The sequence below is a fragment of the Pygoscelis adeliae genome, unplaced genomic scaffold (assembly GCF_000699105.1).
Source record: "Pygoscelis adeliae isolate BGI_AS28 unplaced genomic scaffold, ASM69910v1 Scaffold282, whole genome shotgun sequence".
Classification (NCBI taxonomy): Eukaryota; Metazoa; Chordata; class Aves; order Sphenisciformes; family Spheniscidae; genus Pygoscelis; species Pygoscelis adeliae.
This window is the reverse complement of record NW_008824352.1, coordinates 3,073,995-3,094,817: the sequence shown is the minus strand read 5'-3', so window position 1 is coordinate 3,094,817 and position 20,823 is coordinate 3,073,995. Positions and strand designations below refer to the sequence as shown.

Genomic DNA, 20,823 nt, shown 5'->3' with positions numbered 1-20,823 from the left:
ACAAAGCCCAGCACAGTTTGTTTTTCCAGGCCATTTTACCAATGCACATTCTTTGTTCCAGTTATTATCCAGCCCGACCTCCTACAGACTAACTGGCCGAGTGTTGAAAAGCATCCTCTTTACATATATTAATCTGTTTTCCAACATTCTAGTAGCTTTGCCTAAAGACCAGGTCATGCTTTTTATAAGCTCCCGGGGTTGCGGTTGTTGTTTGTCCCCTGAAAGCAAGGTATGACGCTTGTGCTGGTGGCTTCCCCAGCAGATACCCAACACCACTCGCTTCTGGTCGCAAGAAACCACATTCATCATTCGGAAGGGAAAATACCGAATCAGATTATTGGGCCTTGCTCCGCCCCGGTGTGCCCAGATTTTTGTACCTTCATGGATTTGCAGACGGTCACTCCAGATCTAAAGCGGTGTAAAAGGGCAGGTCTTGCCCTAATGTTTGCAAAGATACAAGACCCACTGGAAACGTTACCTCTGAGCTAGGCTGTGCAAACGCAGGGCGTTTGGGCCAGTTCTATTTAAAGCGTAGTGTAGCCTTCTCCTAAAAGTAGGTTAAAAAAAAAAATCACCCATTTGTAAGTTAGCTTTGCAGCCTAATTTTGATCTCTTGGAAGAACAACAGTCTTAATTAACTTGATCTGGGAAACAGTGGTTCCCAAACATTATGGTTGTGACCTCTGTTACAGTCCAATGCCTGGGACCACACTAAATTTAATAGCAGATTAAACTGAATTTGTTAGATTTATCACCTTGCTTACACCGGCTGAAACCTCAAACCTGGTTGTCTCAGGGAACGGTTCCCACTCTCCCACAACGTCGCAATCATACTATTTATTTGTATTTAATAAAATTACCTAATAAGACCATTCTCTGAGCATGTGGAAACAACTTACAGATGTTGACTTCCTCACTCTTCCCTGAACAACCCTTTCCTCGAGCCAAACCCAAGGTAAATAAGCTTTTAAACTAAGCCCATTGGACTAGGTAGGTACAAGCACCTTCGCTGATAAACACCACCAGTTAGAATCAAGAGATACTAAGACAAATCTCAGATTTACATGAGACAGATGTGTGCTTCAGGTCCGAAAGTAAACCAACACAGGCACTGAAACCAATGGATATCCACGGGAAATGTCATGTTTAGGGTAAGGCCGCTGGAATGTAAACAGCAGGGCTGGAATTTAAGAGATGACTGCAGAAGTATGTATCCTGCATAGTTTGATATAATATCAGATATATACTAACCGCATGAGGAAAAGCAGCAGGTTTGCTTACAGGCATTGAAAATGAAGCTTCGTAAGAAAAACCCTGGATCTCACTGCAAATTCAAGCAGTTAACATCCAGTGAGGAGAGGAGAAAAGCAAACAAAAAACCAGACACTGTGTTGTACTTTTTTCTTTTTATAGAATTTTTACAATATATTTCTCTTCATTTGCATATTTTACCCACATCTGTAGCTTTCTTTTTACATGTTGAACTGAACTGGAATAAATCTAAAGGTCTGATATATTTTAAACAACTGATAAAAATTGCAAAGTAGTAAACCCGTAAGAAAAGAAATTATAAAACTCTCTTTTTTAAGTGTTTAATGAAAGCAAGTCAAATGTATCATTAGGAACAATATGGTTTGTTTCAAACACATCATAAGTGATTCAGGCAGGACAACTTTTTTTTTTTTTTTTTTTTTATATTAGGCACATTTTTTTCAGCATACCTGTTTTCCAGACAGTTTTATACTATTCAATAGTATCATCCGCATCCACTTGGAACTGCTGCAGGATTTTCAAAATGTGATTGATCATGAAGATTCATTATTGGTATTCTCTTCCTCTTTCTTTAAAACTATCCGAAGGAGAAGGGAAAAAAAAATAATAATAAAAAAAAAAATCAGTGTTTCTTGTCTCTTAAAAAATCCGTCATGAATGATTGAGTTGTAAGGCAGCAACAGATTCAGTGTCAACTCAGGTCACAGTCCTTCAGTTCCATCTAGTGGGTAGAAATTATATTTAGTGGACACTGTTCCTAGACAGTCCCTTCAGGGCAAGATGACTGACTCACAAGGCCAGTTACTGCTGGTAGAGTAAGTTAAGTGGTACACCTAGTAAGGAACACTGGCCACTCCTGTGTCATCCTTGCAGCCTCATGTCTTCATACAGAAAGCAAAAAGACAGTCCAACAGAAAAAAATGTGAATATGATAGAGCCATGACAGGTTCTATGAATGGTTTATTTACAGTCTTCATCCCTGACGTGAAAAAAGAAAAAAGCCTTCTTTGACTAAAACAGGCAGATCTCAGCAGCATGCTACATGCCTTAGCAAATCAGCCCATTGCATATCCTTGACTGCTTAGCCATGGATTCACACTGAGGCAGTGAATAGAAGTCCTACTGCTCAAGAAGAGCAATTTCAAAATGCTCACCTGTCCCATCGATACGACTCCCTAAAGTAGACTTAAGAATGTCTCGGTTTGGTGGAGCAACTCCCCGTTCCCAGAATCTGTTCATGCTATTAGAAAGTGTGAAACAGTTGGTTCCTCAGGGATCTCTCAGACAGCCCTGCAGTGAGACTGCAAACTCAAATACGTTACTCAGATGTGGGAACAAAATGATCCCTGCATTAAAGATACACCACAACTTTGATAATTCCCTTCCCATCATGATCTCATTCAGAAAGGAAGGAGGCTTTAACCTTCAACTACAATATACTCGAGGAGGTGTTTCAGAGCAGTATCTCTCCATCTCCTTTCAGTCTTTGATAAACAGTATGCTTTTCCTGAATTCTGGCATTCTCATTTGCTAAGAGGGCCGCTCCATTCCTGAAGGCATGGCTTCAGCATAGTGCTTCTTGGTCTTCAGTTTTAAGTCTTTCAGGCAGAATAATCACATTCTGATCCAACCTCATCCCCTGAAGAAGCATTCACTTTGCACTCACCTGGCTAAACAGAAGTCAAAACATCTTTAACCACAGCACTAGAGGCCATCCAAAAAAAGGGGATGTATTACTGCACATTTCCCTCTTAGAGGGAGATTGGACCACCCTTAAATTTCCAGCCCCAGCTGATAAGACCATCAGTTCAGAGGTCATCCCTGAAGCGGTGCTCCTGTGCACGTTGCACACTGCTATTTAGGCACCACTCACCTTTTGGACAAGCAAGGTCAATAAGCATGCTCCCTTCTGACAGAGCCACTGCCTTTATACAACCTGCATCCAGTTACTACTGAAGCTTTTGGTTGCCTTTTTTTCATATCCTAATGTTGAGGTGAGGAAGGGAAGAAGAAAATAATTAGCATAAGAAGTTCTCTGAATTCATACTTGACAAGACCAGTTCTATGTACTGTGTAACGGTATACAAAATACACCCCCAAATCCTTCTATGTTCTTTTTAACTCTTTGGAAAGGGAATAACCAGCGTCGTTGAGCAGGAAGAAAGCCAATTTATTTCAGCATAGAAGGTCTGCAATTCATTCCATGTTCACTAAGAGTAATGCAGTTATTGCTCTATAAGAGAAGACTGGATCGATCACTAACCCCCACCCTGAGTGCTAGGAGTCCGGGTTCCCAACATTGCCGAGAGGGACCTCCTAAGCCACTAGTATCGAAATGATTAAAAGAAAGAAGCCTCATGAATAATTTCTTGTAAAGATGTGATCTTCGAGAAACGTGTAAGTTCCTCAGTTCTTCATACTACCACTGTTTTGTGAATGGAGGCCAGCCTTTGCTCTCTGCACTAGAATAACGTACTATTTAGAATAACACACTGGAGATAAATTAAGGTAAGAATAGATGATCCAGCTGATTGAATCAAAGAACAGGAGGAACATTAACCTCTCGCATGAGGATGCTCTGAAACTGGAATCCTTTAACTGCTATGCAAATCACCCAGAATTTGTTTTACAACCTGTAGTTTAGTAAGAATTAAAGTTCTTTTCCTTGGGTAGTAGCCTTCAAAGCAAAAGCAAACATGGCAGGATTCAAGCGTGGACCATTTCTGCATCAGCCCACCAGATTCTGGTTTGCCTATTTCACTTCAATGACATATGATACATGCTGCTGATGGCATCGCTCCGAGTTCAGCAGTATTTTCAAGGCTGTCACATTCCATCAATCAGGTTTCCTTGGGAGCAGACGATACCAACGCGGGGGCCTTCCATTCTCATACTTCAGCTACCTTCTTTCATTTACTTCCTCGGAATAAAAAAAAAAAAAAATTGTTCGGTTTACTCTAACATGCTACAATATGTGCATACATAACTGTAGGCGACGCGTGAGTTACTTCAAGATGTGCTTTTTCATTGAAGTGCGCTTTTACTTTTACAAATTCTACATCAAGGTGGAAGGAAGGAAGGAAGGCAGGCTGCAGAGTGCTCATACACTGAAGCTGAAGGAACTTTTCCTGAACGGAGTTAAGATGTTCGTTCCAACGTCCTATGGACAAACTACTTTATCCCATGCACTCCGGCCTGAGCCAGTATTAAACATTCCAGAAACTTGTTGATTTGTTCGGATAGTTAATGGCAAGGCTGATAGCAGCAATGTTTTTCAGGGCCTAGAAGAGAGAAGGATAAACAAAGTCACGTCAAAGATTCTCCTCAATCCAAAACTGTAAAGAAATCCTTGTATGAAATTAAACAGAAATAGATAAATAACCATCCTGCTTCTACCTGGTCATCTCCTGGTAGTGCAGTAATTGTCATGCATCCAGGCAGTTTCAGCAAGGCAACTGCATTTCCAGTTGCTGAAAGGCCAGCCCCCTTCCCCATTTCCGTGTTTTGGCAGTTGAGAGGTCAACTGGGTAAAACAGATATTCCTGATTACACCCAACAGCCAGTTTGTGGCACCTCATCCGACTGTTAAAGGAGAACAGCATTTGTGCGTATTTCATTCACAAATTTCAGAGGCCTCTCACGGTATCATAAAGCCCAAGTACATTCATATCTATTTTATAAAACTCCACTGGGCAATCAGAAATCATTATTATCTCTGTCTGCCAGAAAAGTATCACAAAACCATGTCTCTGGGGTTGTGCAATCTTATTACCTGTGCTGTGCAGCGATGAAGATGATCTTCAGTGTTTAAGGCAAGCAAATACTCCTGTAGAGATCCGAGCTCCTGCAGCCAGAAAGCATTCAATGAACACCAATGTTTCTACCAAAGATATCATCCTACTAATTGACATTAAAATGCTGATCATTACAGCAGTCCCCAAGAACCAAAGGTATCAGAGCTACACACAAGCCTCTCCTGGATAGAACACAGTTTGCGACCACAGAAATCAGTTCATTACAGACTGTTCATATGTAATGTTCAAAATCAACTCAAGGAAAACCACAAATACCTTTAAATTAACTATTAAATCAGCATTCCTCTCAGAATAAAAAGTGGCTTTAGGGCCTACTGCCTTGATCGCACAAGGAAGAGTCATGACTATTACTTAAGGTCCCACGATGGATAAGGCAACGGTATGCCCCTCTATTAGAATTTGCTACCAGACTCCACAAGAGAAAGTTGTTAATGTTTCTGAAGCATTTAATGTTTCTAAAGCTCTGATGAACGTTGCCAAGATGAAGGAAAACTGCATTTAGTTTAACACTGAACTACGTATCATTCCCAGCACTGGGGAGAGGAGAGGAGGGATACAAATACAGGAACTGCTTACGGTAACTCTGTTTTCTGTAACAAAGAAGAGTTCTGCAAGTGCACGATGAAGAGGCAGGAGAATACCAGGCTTGGTCATGTCATGACACAAGTTATTTTCCATGTGGGTGAAAAGCTGCCAAAGTGGCTTCAACAATGTGAGGTCACAGTCCCTGAAAAAAGTAATTTATATGAAATAGTGATGAAATAGTGAGTAACCATGATCTTATGTCTGTTTTTGGGGGGGGGGGGGGGGGGAACAAACAAACAACAAATTTAAGAGAACAAAAGCATACAGTTTTGACAGATGTATAAATGAAGGAAGAAGAAACACAAGAAGTATTTTAAAATCTGAATTCAGTCAGGTGTTTCAGCACAATGAATTTCATTCTGAATCAGTGAAGTGGAGAAAACCTCATATCCATGAATATGTCTAAATGACTTTTCTAAAACTGAGTGGCCTCCTGAAATGAGGACTTTAAAATAACTATATACATCACTTTGCTAAATGCTCTAGCTCCACCGCTTGAAATTATACAACACCGAACTACAGCACTGAGCAAGTGATGCCCTTGTATAGGGCAGACAGACAAAAATTGATATATAGCTTTACAAACAATTCCAACCCTGCCTCCCTCCTACTCCTGAATTAAAGCTAGCTAACCCAAATGTCACTTATCATGCAGACAGGATGACAAATATCATTCAGTAGAGGGGAAAAGGGGGAAACTCAATTTCAGAATCTATCATCAGATTAACACAAGAAAAATATTAAATATTATAAGCACAACAGAGACTTGATCTTTTAGCAATTCAATTTGTTGTCCACATGACAAAGCAGACATTTTCTGATGAAAAAGACTAAGGGAACTTGAAAAAATAATAAATCCGTGATTACAAGCAATACCAAAATCAGTTTTTCAGACTTGGATGCAGATCGGTGAATTTACATTTGAATTTGAATCTAGAATTTAAAGTGAGTCAAGCAACAGTTTTATGTAATTGTCCATTTTTATTACTATATGTGAATATACTTTTTGACTTCTCTTGATCAAAGTAAGCTAGTAGGATGCTGTTATTTTCATGATTTTGCTTGTTCTGAACTGAAAGGACATAACAGAGGTAAGTGTCAGCGTGCCAGCATTGTTGTCTTTGTTTCCAGCATTTCTATTGAGTTAATGTGACTACACACATTTGCAAAACACTATAAAAGCTCAACATTTTTTTGAATGTGTATTTTCAGAAGAAATACCCGTGTCATACATGTGTGCATTAGCACACCTATCCCTTCTAAAACTCAATTACAGGCTTAGTGGTACAACTAAAAATAATAATTTAAGCGTTATTTACTTTACAGAGAATCAGATCATCGTTTCACCAGTTTATTATTCCATCTTCACCTTAATTCTGAATTAATGAAGTACAACTAATACAAAGAGAATAAATTTCTAGAAAATTAATTGAAATCTATTTTTTGTCCTGTTTTGGGGTGGTATTTTTTTCTTTACAACAACATTTGCATTCATTGGACCTTTTTTAAAAGCCAAAAAAAAAGAGAAAACGTGTAAAAAAAACCAACCAGCCTTACAGTAAGTTTCTGCTATCAAGGCACTGTGAATTTTATCCAAAAGGCAAATTAAGAATATCTACTTCAAATCATGGTTTTCTGGCTTCAAAATAATATCAGCTTAGTCACTTTTTCTTCTCCTGCCCTTTGCACTGCTCTATGTTGTACACGAAAAGGCACTTACCTCTGGGCGCTGCACTGCACTATCTTCAAGAGCAAGTGGATAGCCTTCAAACGCTGGTGACCAGTCTGACGGCATGCTACCCCGACCTGCCATTCCCAGATTTTGGCCAGTGGGAGGTGAGGAAGTACCCTTTCCTCAGACAGCATCTGCTTTAGAATTTCAAACCCTGCGGGGAAAAAAAAAATTCACACAGCTGTTATTTTTGTAGGGACCCATTCTGTTCACATATTCAGTTTTCTCTTCTCCATATACTAAGTATCGCTCTGGCAAGCAAGAAAAATAGAAGAAAAATACCAAACAAAAATCTGAGATAATTCTAGATTACATCCTGACATTGCAAGTCTTTTCTGGAACAAAACTTAAATAAAAATTAGAAAGAATCCCATCCGAAATTAAAGTTTTGCCCAAGTAAGGCAAACAAAACACAGGTCCTCACTATGTGATATGCAGTAGAGTTTTGCTGATTGCAAGTCATCAACCAGCTTCAATTTTGTTAAAAATGTTTAAGCTCTAAAATAAACTAACAAAACCTTTCATGCTATATCTAGAAATTAGATCCAGAACCAGCCTGTTTAAATGGATAATTACTTTTTAAAAACACAATTACAATTATTTCCGTTTCCAATTACGGCACCTTGGAGTGTTTACTAAATCCTGTGTGTAATTACTGTCATATGATGAGACTTCGAATGCAAATAACATAATTGTTATCTCCAAGCCTCTGTGAAGATTTGGTATTTCTAGCATAAAGTCACAGCAAATAACAGACATCAGTCAAGTTTCAACTTGAACAAAACTAATCACGTTATTTCCAAAACATTGGAGAAAGCAAAATTCTAAGTAAAAAAAAAAGGATAACCACAAGTCTGTCAAAACTCAGCAAAATACCTCCAAAAGTAGTTTTTCGGATACATTCTGAGCAGTGCTTACCTGTCTGAAACCTTCCAAGATGACCCGCTGTCACTGTAAACTTATAACCCCACTCAGTGTTACTCATGTCAGAAGTAAATCGGTAATAGAGTGTGTCTCCTGTGTACAAAGGAAGGAAGAAAACCCAACGTTACTACCTTCTGAGTCAATTTTGCTATCACAAACACAATTCAAATGAAAAGCCTGTCATTAAAATAAATTAATCCTAGATACTGTCATTCAAGAGAGGTGATCTTTTACTTTTTGGTGATTGTGAAACGCACAAAACAGTATGATAAACAGGAGGCTGAAGCAAAACGCAGAATGGTTTCCACTGTATAAAAGTACTTGCAAGGATAATAACTCTTACATTTTTGTCAACTACGTAGAACAAGAGGGAGTTAAAGAAACTCTATACTGTACACAATTAAACTTCACTTTTCCAATTGTGTTATGGATCAGTTATGATTTATGAAAAAAGAACCTCTACATAAGCAGCCAAGTTCACAGTCCATTGTTAAAAAAGAAAAATGTGAAAGTAAAGTTGCACTGCTCTTCCAGGTCAGAAAATTAAATTGCACACTTTTGCTCTAGGGAACAAAATTGTTAAACCTAACCCCTTAAAAGCGGAAAAACTATCAAAATATTTGGCCATTTTACCATCAGGCAGTAGAACATTCAGGAAGTTCTTGTCACTGTAGTATCTACAGCTTCACAGAGATAAACACTGGTAGTTAGCTGTAATGCTCAAAGAAGCATATCCTTCCCTATTGTGCTCTGTAATACTAGACCTGGTTAAAACTTAAGTTTCCTTCAGTTCCATGAAAAATCCTATCACCCTGGGACAAACACGCTATTTTTTATTGGGAAGAAGAATTTTCAAAATTTCAAGTGGAAGACAAATTCTGAAAACATTTGTTAGGATTAAAAAATTCCAAAAAACTGTTCCCCTTTTCATCACGAAATGGAGCCATTGCTCTGTCCTACTCCTAGGAGTCTTGAGAAAGCCCTGCCATCAAAGGAAAAGCCCAGAAGCCTTCAAACGCCTGGTTTCAGCTAAAGCCTGCTGAGTGACATCAAGAGCCTTAATCCGGAGAGCCTTGGCTGGAAATGAAGTTTCACAAGGTGAAACTCAAGTTTCACAGCCGAGGCTGCTCCAAAACAATGGGCCTCAAAGTTCAGTTTCTTGGCAAACCTCTGCAACTATTTGAGAAAAGGAGGACAGAAAGAAGTTCATAAAAATCCAAAATATTTCTACAGAGCACACATTTGTTTCTAACTAGCACCTTGTAACCCGAACTGCTTTGCTAAGAAAGTTCCTAAATCTATTTACAGCTACCGACAGTACGTGAAGTCAAAAGCTTCCTGCAATGCCGCAGCACTCTGGGTTAAAACAACTCTACATAAGAAGCATGGGACCATGCAGTCCTTTTGCTACTGTGTTATCAAAAACGTGCTTAGAGAATACAGACTGAAGTTGTCAGTCAAATGACTGACTTTTTTTTCAGCTATGCTCTGTGGCAACAACTGGAAACGAGGCATTGGCACACACTATTTGCTCTGAGCACTAGTATAGCACAGAGACAAGCGATAAGCCTATCTGTTTTGGTTTTTATTTTTTTAAATGTGCTTCCTGTGGAAAGTAAGACAAGGCAGAAACAATGTAAGTGAATATCGTGCAGAACAAGGACTGTGTTGGAACAGAATCAAGATCAAAATTTGTTTCCAGTAGCTAAGTGCATGCTTTGACCGAGGTGTGGAAAAAAAAGGTCAACTACCAGAACAACAGATAAGCTTACTTTTAAGAAACAAATGCAAGAGCAGCACATCAGAGCAAACAGACTGGGACAAGAAAAGGATTTTTTTTTCCCACACACATCTCGGGAACATCCGCATTTAACTGTCATCTTTCAGTAGTTTCTCTCAAGAGTCCTGGATACCAGCGATATCCTATACATTTGCACTTAAAAACACTGCATATTCACCTGGAAGCTCAAAATCATTCCATTTCTGCGGAGATCCACTGAAGCTGTGCCGATCCTGCTGGAAATCACTGCTGCTGGACATGAGCAACTCATCACAGCCTTCTTCTGTATTACACTGGGAGTCAAATTTGATTGAGAGGTAGATAGCACCGGGAATGTGAACTTTATCCTGAGAAATAAACACATGATCTTTGTATACTGTCATACCATATTACCAAGAAGCTACTTAACTTTCACCACACAAACAAGGGAGATACAACAAATATTACATCATCTCCATGGGGAAAAAAAAAATTCTTTGTTATTTTTATCAGGAACTAATTTAACAAAAGTAAAACATGGCCTATTGTTTGCATTAGTTGTTAAGAGTGTAAAAATTAATTGCTAGCAATGCTTTGCTTTTTTAAAAGTGGTAATCGTTGCTGATGTTGATCTCCTTGCGAGAACCTAAAAGTTTATACACATTTTAAAAATAAAAAATCAGAAGAGTCAGAGCTGCAGGGGAAAAAAAAAAAAAATCCCAAGACTGCCCAGAGGCAATAATTACTTACCAAACTATATTAGGAAAATGCTTTCAAACAATACCAAGAAAAGAAAATCAGAAACTGTTTGTGTCAGGAGAAGATAGCCTAAAATGAGAAATACAAGAAAAAAAGACTCCACTCCTAGCTTTCATCTAAGAGCACAAGGAAGTAACAGGCCAGCTGAAACAGGTATTTCTTCCCTTTGGATGAAAGGGTAGAAGTATTTGCTCATAAAGGCCCTGAAACCATTTAAGTATATGATCTGCTTCAAACACGTGTAATAAAAACATTTAAGTTATGCACTTTTCACATGATTGAATTAGGACTACATTAAAGTGCCTTATTGAACATATTTCGTTACAGGGCAAGGCCTCAGTCATCTGGCATCAGCATCTTCAAAAGCAAGACTGAATAGGTTATTTCACAGGTCCTTCAGGCACAGGAGTCCCACGGGTATACACGTGAACATTGTGAGACTTCTGCTCCAACCACCTTGACGTTTTTCAACTAGCCTTGAAGTCATGCAAATCCACTGTACTGCAATACATGTATAACTTGCCTCAAAATTAGTATTGTTGTTATAAGGATGTTTAGATTCACGCATCTGGACTGCCATTCCGGGTTCCTCCATGAACTGGCAAGCTGTCAGTGCCATTGTTCCTAGCATGCTCTCATTGCACCCATGCAGTACTTTCTGTAGAATCTGGGGAGGAGCAACACATCATGTAAATACAATTTGCTATCAAAACAGGATTTACAAACTTCCATGCTGACGACTGACACAAGAGGCATTTCTAGCCACACAACATTTCAGAAGAGAGAATCGAGCTACTAGCAAGAAACAAGACAAATTCACAAATGATGTCTACAAGTGTCATCTCCATAAGGGCAGAAGATTTTACTCTGTCCTCTCTTCCAGATCTTTCAGTCTTTATCTGATAAAAACGTGAGAGCTATTAGCTACATCTCTCTCCACAACTGCTAGAATCAAGGCTAATCCACAGAGTAATTAACAGTAAACTAAAGCTGTAAACAAGGATGATAATTTTAAAACAACTTTGTTAACGTACTAAACAGACCCCCTTACCTTCTATACCTACAGGTTCTGATTTGAACAGAACGTGGCATGTGTTTTAGCCTTCAAAATGAACAACTCCATGGATAAAAAGGAACGATTAACTATCAGTTAAGTGGCTGTAGTGTTTGAAAGCACTAGATGCAAGAGCTGTGTCTTTGAAAATACAAATAAATTCCATTTAATCTATCAGGACACTCTAAATGATAATTCAGAACAACCTTAGTCTCCACTTCCTCTTATTTTTCAGAAGTGCACAAAAGCTCTGAATCAGGAGTCCTGCTACTCGAGGCCCTTTCCAGGTCATTATAGCAACCTATTACATCTCTTCACCTGCAATTTTCTCACTCCTCCTATAAAGCATAATACTAGCTCAGACCAAAAGGTTCATTTCCAAATCAGCCAAAAATTGATTTCTTGGGGAAAAGGAGTTTAAAAAACAAAGGCAGTATGTAGCATAGTTCCCTGAATGCATTCTTTGCCTCCACACGCTTGCAGAATAGCCCAAGACAAAGGCTACGCTTTTGTCTTTAATAGGCTTTAACAGATTTTTATTCTATCAGCTCATCCTGTCATTTTCTGAACCTATATAAACACTGTAGCAACAATTTCAATGACATACTGTGTCAAGAACCAGTTCTTTTGGTTTGTCTTGGACCTGCCACTTATTACCTTAATCTGACACTCCTTTGTTTTCTTACTGGGAGGGCCAGTGAATAATACTTGCTGTTAACTTCTGTATGCTGCTTACTGTTTTAAAACCACAGAGAAAGAGGAACAGACTTTTTCATTACTCCTCCTCCCTCAATGCCCCCACAGGGCAAAGATCCAGGATGAAGAAAACTAGCTGCTTCCTCATACTGAAGTTATTCCATGGTTATAATAATCCCTGCCACTCTTCTCCGGACCTCTTCCAGTTTTTTTTTTTTTTTTTTTTTTTAAATGATATGAGGGAGTCCGGTCACATGCTGTAGTCCAGATGCGAGCATATTATTGGTTCGGTGGCACACCGACGCCTTCTGTTTTATTTTTTAATTCCTTCTTTGAAGATTCCCAGTACTTGATTTGCTTTGACTGCTGTGAAGCATTGAGCTGACATTTTCATTACAACATTCTATTATAATTCCAAGATGACTTCCACCACGGTAACAGTCAGCTCATCAATGGAGTAGCAGCTATTACAATATACACACTGAGATCTAACAAAAAGCAGCTTTCAAAACAGACTGCCTATTTTACCAATTTCTCTGTAAGATTTATTTTCCCATCTAGCTCTTTCATAACCGAAAGAGCTGTCTCCACAGAGCTAGTTTTCCATTTTCTGTTAACAAAATCAGTACGTTAAGACACTGACAGATTCCAACTGCTTTTTCAGAACTAATTTAAATTTTGGAGTTTCAATTTAGTTTAAAACAGGAACTGCAAGTATTTTTGTCAGTCAGTCTCGTGGCACGTAGACACAGGGCTTGTTCACATGCATAAGTGAAATCCACTTACTTTTTCCCATAACTGCTTTTCCTCTAGCTGCATAAGCATGTCCAGTATGTATGTCATATGGGCTGGGCCACTAAGATCTAGGATTTCCTCATTTATTGCCACATCATCTGGCCACTCAGCTAACAATGATGCCAGCACATGCCTGGCATAAAGAACAGCGGTTGCCTCATTTACACGATACAGGTAGTCCCTCACAGCCTTTTTACTTCTAGAGTCCAGCTCCTTGTGCAGGAGTATTGAACTCTTGGTGCGACGTTGCTTGGCATAACTAAGCTGTAGATCACTCTCTGTGTTGGTTATCAGTTTCTGGGCGACCGGATTGGTTTCTTCTGTTGCTTTATCACAGAGCGCAGGCTTTGACTGCAAAACAAGAAATGTAAGTTTGAAAATAGGCTCTCAACAATTTACTTCCTTATGTTTGGATATCTGACCAGTCCATCAGACTGCAAGCTGAATTTACAAATGGATTTGTCTTTTACGTACTGAAAATCAGACGCATCAAAGAACACAAAAGTGTGATCTCTCACGCACCTACAGCAACAGAATTCCTCGAAAAGACTGTTTATGTCAACAGACTTCACTATACACTGATGCATTCATGACTGTACACACGAGCAGAAACAGCAGTTAGAATTCTAACCAGAAGCGTTAATTTAAGCTGACCTACAGAGGTAAAGCAACAAAGTGCCATGCTATTTGTGACACAGAATGAGGCAAGTTGGGATCATTTGGAGATCATTTGGGCCAAATGATACTTAAAGCTGGGCCAACTTCAAAATCAAGGCTTTGTCCAGTTAAGTTCGGAGAACTTCTGGGGATGGATATTTCACAGCCTCCGTATAAGCTGTTGTAAGGCCTTTTTTTTCTCTCATAATTATGTGAAACTACTTCAGGAAGCCCTTGATCCAGTTTGCTACGCAACTGATGGACAACTGTGCTGGTGATACCACACAGCCAGGAATCAGCACCCAAAATAAATCAAAGAGCTGTGGGACCATGCTATTGAATGCAAAACCTCAAGCTTGCAAGTGTAGTGTCTACTTTACAGGACAAATTCATTGCTTCCTTGTTCTGCTGAAATTACTGTAAGATAACAATAATCTGCTAAGACAGTAACACTTAGGCATAAGCTTACAGTAATTAGATACAATCTCTCTTGTATAAGGAGAGGAAATTACAGTGTGCAATCACAATTTGTTCTCCTGACCTGAGAATCAAGTTCTCTTACTTCCGTAAGGAAGAAATTACAAGGAAGAAATACTTGCTTCTTGTTGTACCTGCTCGTTCATTTTGATGTAAAATATTAACAACAGATTATTTCAGATGTTAGGAAAAAAAAAAATATCTCAGGTTTGAAGTTACTAAGCAAAACTGAAGCTATTCAATGCCTAAATTCATTATTTCACAACTACTTCTTTTTGTGGAGACATACATACCAAACAGGGTAAGATGATCATATCCGTATCTACTGCTTTTGAACTCTGCTCCTCCAACCTCAAACGCTTGCTGGGTTGCCATTTCTGAGCCAGTGTTCGGATCCTCTCATCTGTTGTAATTACATCTCCATCAAACCTTACAAGAGACAAAAGAAAAAAAAAACCACAACCCACAAATGTGTTTGGAAAGTAATGCAAACTAAATTACTGCAATTACATGCAAATTAATCTTCCCATCTTCTGTTTTAGAAAGACTCATTAAAGTCTGCCTATTTTTACCATATTATATTAACTAGCTTCCCTGTTCTAACAAGTCAAAGGTTTTACATGTTATAAAATTGCTCATCTCTGTGAGAACATAGCGGCCCCACGAGATGCTCTGATTACTAGAAGCCACGTGTAAGCTCTCCCTTCTTCCTCAGTTAGGATAATTTAGAGACATAGTAGATCTTCACATGAGAGTTATCATATTGAAAAGAACATGCAATGTATTTCAGAAGATGGTGACTTGTTTCCATAAATACAACTTAGTAGGAGTTTATTTCCTTACTCTTTCACACATGAAAACCAAATCGTATCCTTGGAAGAATTTCTATTCGGCACCTATTAGATTTTAGGTTACCACCCACATCTAGTAACTTTGTTTTTCTGCTGGACCCAGTCTTTCACATACCTCTTTTGAACTTCCAGGAAAAAAGAATCTGTTCTTTTCATTTGCAACTCATACATGGCTCGAAGAATATGGAGAGGTGCATTAAGTGCATCGTGTGTCATCTAAGCAAGGAGGGGGAAAAAAAAGGAAAAAAAAGAGGACATTACAGGGGAAAAAGAAAGATTAGTTTCTTTAAGGACGACCTAAGTATTATTTTCCCACTTATCATATAGGTGGAGAATTAATGAACTTAATATCTGGATTAGTAAAAATGAAAAGTGATTTAGCAAAAAGCTTTATAACGATTTTGTAGTGTTCACTGCTGTAGTTCTAGTTTATTTCCTTTAGATAACGGTACATTGAAATCATAGACCCATATTCTGCAAATTTAGAAGAAAAACAGCGGTGTAAACTACCAAATATTTTATGCAACTAGCAAATTCACAGTAACTTCAAAGGAGGTAAAATTAAGTTCAAGTACCAAGAAGCATATTTTGGTGGCTTCATCCAAACCCTCCAGAGGATCAAGTTTGTTCTGCTCTAAATCAACAGGACCGACAATGGATTGCTCCACATCTTGATCTTGTTCCCTTTCTTCCAGTTCAGTATCCTCACGTTCAGCCAGAGAACTGATCTCTTTCTTTGAGGAATACAGCATTATTGACAGAATCTACACAGAAAAAAGGTAGCGTATAGTGTGACAGCTGTAGATATTATTAATGTATCTGCAATCAGTTTTGTAAGAACAGTATAAGACTTGGACAGTGGATAACACATCCTACTCTAAAAAGAAGCAGCACCTAAAAAAAGAAAGAAAAAAACAAAAAAACCCCACCAACACACAAACCCAAACCGTTTCCCACTTCACAAATGAGTTACACCTTCCAGGCTGCTACAAAGACAACATAAGTGATTAGCTGAAAGTGTAAAAAATTGAGAAAATAATTATTTAACCATTTCAGTACATCAAAGGTTTGAGGATTCTTAGAAAAGAACAGAGCAGAGGTGACTATCACCAAAAAGCCAGTGATGCCCCTACACACTCTCCTCCTTTGAAAACATACCATTGGCTTCAGCACAGCCAGCAGCTCTAGTACTCGTAACAGGAGGAAAATAATGTTACACACTTCCTTGGTCCTCCAATTTGTGTCAGCCTCAGTTCTGAGGATTCACGCAGGCAGAGCTATGGCGAGACATTTTAGTGCTCAGAGCAGAACATTCATTTGGCACGATGCTGCCCAAAGGGGAGGAAGGTGGGACACCTCTCCGAGTCAAGGTTGGTTCTCTGGCTGTAGGTCAGGAGGCAGCAAGATCCCACAGTCCAGATCTAATTCTGCAGTATCTCTAACCAACCACTTGGGGCAACTTTTCAGAGGAATTCCAGGGCATTACTCGTTCTCTCTCTTACTGTTGCGACAGTCCTAAGTATGAATTAACACAACTCTTGCCTATGATAAAACATAACTAACAGTTGAATCACACTTCTCTTCCAGCAATTAACAAACATTCAGAAAGAACGTGCCCACATGCATATTGATCTCCCCATATTGCACTGCAGCAATACCTTGTACATGCCAGTGAGTAATGCAAATAATGTTTTTCTTCGAGATTAATTATTATTTTTAAAATTGAAGAATGGAATTTTCAAGAACTGTCTAAATAAAAGTCATAAAAGAAACTGAGTAGGTGATTAATGCCTCATCTTGCAAATTTCTTTCAAATACAATCAGATTAATTAAAATCAGCTGCTGCTTTAAAGAAGTTAGACTATTATCTACACAATTATGATGGACAAAGGAAGGCAGATTCAGGGACACAGTTAAGTGAACATTTTCATAAAGACTAATTAGAAATACTCTTGAGACTTTCTTCACAAAAGGGAAGTGCAGTGCCATAACCTTTCATGCCACTGTGTGAAGCCTGACTTTTTACAAAACGTAACTTTTCTTACCTCCAGGTCTCTGAGAAGCCAGGTCTTACTGAAGCCAGTTCCTTTGCTACATTTCTTCACTAGAAGCTTGAGTAAACCAGACTGAAGAAAGGCAGCTTGGATCTCCTTAAAGCCATGAATCTACACACACAGACAGACAGACACACAGATAAGTAAAAAGGGAAGAATGCATCATCATGCTTGCAAGGCCTTATCACACGGCCTCAGATAAATTTCCTGCCCAGATGAACTATGTTGGGAATGTTTTTCTTTCATTTCCCTAAAAAAGCCTAAAATACAAATCCCCACTTCAAATACCTTCAGAGTATCATCTATGACACACACACAGTAGTAATTGGATATCTGTTTTGCTCTGACAGTCCAAAAAAATACAGATTCCCCTCTTCAAATACTTCAGGAGTAAGAAAAAGAGCAAGTGAGCTTCACTCCATAAAGTGTTATCCCTATAAATTTCTTCTTCAGCTTGCATGAATGGTCAGCCCCCACAAAGGAAAAGCGATCCAACTTTCAACTCAGACTCACAAATGCTATTTAAAGCCTGGCAACATTTTCAACCCCCTACAGACGGGATAAAAGGAGCCAGCTGTCAGAGAAATGAACTTGTGTTAGTTCCCCAACGTGCTTAGTCAATACCCAAGTTCCTGCCGTGCAAGGTACGAACTTTTATTTATCTATTATATTCTACGTGTCAGGCAAAAGATACCTTAAGTGTTCTGTAAAGGCCCTTTAGAGCGAGTGACAAGACCCAAGTTGCTTCCACTGCCTCAGCATAGCTACTGTCCATGCTGGTTTGCAGAAGGTGAGTGGATATAAGAACAAAGTGCTGGAGGTACTGCCTCAGCTGGGTCTGGGAATCGCTGCCTTCTTGTCCACTTTTCTGAATCAACTGATAGTCTTTCACTGCAAGAGAGAAAAAACCACAATTCACTAGGTTCATCTTAATGTTGTGAAATCATTTCTTACCAGTAGATAGGAGTAGGCTGAGACATGAACACGACCTATATGTGAAGTACATTCTAATAACCACAGTCACATTAAAGAGGCTGTAGAAGAACCACCTATCTGCTTTGCGGTGGCAAAATTATACTGTTGTACTGAAATTATGTCAGATTCATTGAATAGTCAAGAAAATATTTCACTTTTCAATGCAAGTTAAAAAACCCCTAGGTAACTTCTGGCAACAGCTGATTGTCCGCACATATTTGCATGTAAACAGTACATCACACAAAGTAGTGCATGTTGTATTTTACAATTAAAATGGGGAAAATTCTGACCTGCAATTGATATGATGAAATAAATCCTGCTGCTCTTACCGTTTAAAATGTCAACAGTAAAAAAAACCCAAAAAGCTTTTATATTCAAACCTTTCTTCAATATCAAAAAGCAGTTTAGTCTGTTGATTTTTCCAAGTGTCTTTTAAAGAACTTCAATAGCCAAATCTTAGGACAACCTTTGTTGCTTTAACTTCACAATGTTAGGTCATATATGCCAAAGCTGAAAGCCCTCGCTCCTACAAATTCAACTGATTTGTTAGACGTTAAACGTTTAGCTTGACTAGCTTTTAAACAAGGTGAAGTACAGGAAGAAAATTCTCTGGTGCAACGAATGGGACCCAGGAGGCAGCATCTAGCTCTGGATTTTTGTTGTTGTTTTCTGGTGGTTTTTGTTGTTGGGTTAGCCAAATAGCCTTTAGACACCATAATAGCCAACACACTCTACCGATGTTCTAGAATGGATTATTCTAAAATACCCAGACACACTTCCTGGAATATACACTATTTGATGCTGTCTAGCTCTTTTTATGTTTTTGTCTCAAATTTTAGGGGTATCCAAACTGTTTTGAAAAGTTCTTCCAGACCGTAGGAAAGCAGAGAAGATAAAATGACTACTGACATTTTATAAAGCACATGATTAAAGAAGTTAGGCCTGTCCTCATGGCATATTTTCTTACAGGATCAGGAAAAAACAGCCAACCCAACATCATTTCAGAAGCAATCAATTGATAATGGGTATGTTTGTGTTTGCTCTTAATCGTCATTCGATAGTAGGTAGCACATCTTGCCCACAGTGGAAACAGGCACTTCATAAAAATGCCGAGTATTTTTGGAGCAACAAAATGGACTATCCCAAAAATGTTCAGGCGCTCAGTACCTTTCCTTTATATAGCAGCACCTAACTACACAGAGGCAGCATGTGCATTTTTTAAATTTGCAATTGTTTTAAAACATTAAGCACATGTCTGTAAAGGATAAGACACAAGCAGTAAGCAAATCTCAAACCAGAAACAATTGCTTAATCAAAGGCCTATTTCTGAGATTTTTCAATTAATAAAATGGTCAACAGTTTCCTAAATCCTTTTCTGAATAAAAATGTCAGAGTTTTAAAAAGAAAATGAGTCTCCATAATCTTTACTGCAGAAGCTTCACAATTTGGTTTAACCTATGAGCAGAAAATCAGGCGACTTATTCAAACTCTGCAGACCTGCATCACGTGGTCTAGTTAAAATATGCTTTTGGGTATCCATAAGAAACTGTAAGGAAATACTCTGTGATTCTTTGATAAAATAAAAGTGTCACAGAACCTGTTTTTCTCTTTCGGGTTTTGATGTCTACTACAACTGCCCTGTTTTTCTCCGTGAAATGCTTCAGGATGATCACGTTATGAGGCTCATTAGCATTATCCATGTACACAGAACGAGTCCCCATACACAGCACCTGAAATTGCAGCAGAAGTTTCGGTTATGGTTTGGAATACTTATTTGTAAATACACAATCATCTTTTATATTAGTTACATTTGCTTATACTTGGTATTGTATTTTTTAGCTGAAAAATCTGCTCGCTGCCAGGTATTTGCTTATCTTTAGAAAATGGCAATTCCTTTCTAGAAAAGAAATGCCTGCAACAAACAACTTAATGCTACATAGGCAATAGATCAGTTATGACTATCAAGAGTGAGACTGGTTTGTTTCGCTTGTATAAAAAGCCCTTTCTGATACTCAAACATACTAAGCTGGTTTTCTCATAATAGTTATAAGTAGCACTCAAAGAAATACAAGGCAAAACCAGCTACATTATTCTTCATTAAATAAACATTAATTGTGCGCAAGTGGAAAGATGTGAACTCTGACATACACCGTGTTTTGACAGTTTATAATGGATGTCCCCAATTGATGAAATCCGTAGTGTTTAGAGAGAGAAACCTAAAAGCTCTAACCAATTTCGCTTCCTTTAGTATCAGCAGGCCACTTACCTCAGGAAACCCAACCAGCACCAATAAAGTGAAGATATTGGTGTGCTTTAGCTGGAAGGGCAGTTGCTTAACGCAATGGTCAGTGAAAGCAGCGATCACATTATGCCACTGCGCAGAAGAGTTCAAAGATCGAAGAATATCTGCCATGGAGC

General features: G+C 38.6%; 1 protein-coding gene across 1 annotated transcript in view; it reads right to left on the bottom strand.

The window, feature by feature from the left end:
- Positions 1-1,391: 1,391 nt before the first annotated feature.
- Positions 1,392-20,823, bottom strand: part of ZZEF1 (zinc finger, ZZ-type with EF-hand domain 1) — a 56,388-nt gene continuing 36,956 nt past the window's right edge. The window contains exons 42-56 of the mRNA XM_009319319.1: positions 20,672-20,823; positions 20,003-20,135; positions 18,125-18,321; positions 17,422-17,541; positions 15,952-16,140; positions 15,492-15,592; positions 14,819-14,954; positions 13,383-13,742; positions 11,370-11,513; positions 10,287-10,455; positions 8,323-8,421; positions 7,393-7,558; positions 5,664-5,814; positions 5,045-5,116; positions 1,392-4,553 (exon numbers count right to left, since the gene is read on the bottom strand). Coding sequence (XP_009317594.1) covers positions 4,479-4,553; positions 5,045-5,116; positions 5,664-5,814; positions 7,393-7,558; positions 8,323-8,421; positions 10,287-10,455; positions 11,370-11,513; positions 13,383-13,742; positions 14,819-14,954; positions 15,492-15,592; positions 15,952-16,140; positions 17,422-17,541; positions 18,125-18,321; positions 20,003-20,135; positions 20,672-20,823 — 2,264 coding nt within the window. The 3' untranslated portion in view covers positions 1,392-4,478. The remainder of the gene's footprint in view (positions 4,554-5,044; positions 5,117-5,663; positions 5,815-7,392; positions 7,559-8,322; positions 8,422-10,286; positions 10,456-11,369; positions 11,514-13,382; positions 13,743-14,818; positions 14,955-15,491; positions 15,593-15,951; positions 16,141-17,421; positions 17,542-18,124; positions 18,322-20,002; positions 20,136-20,671) is intronic.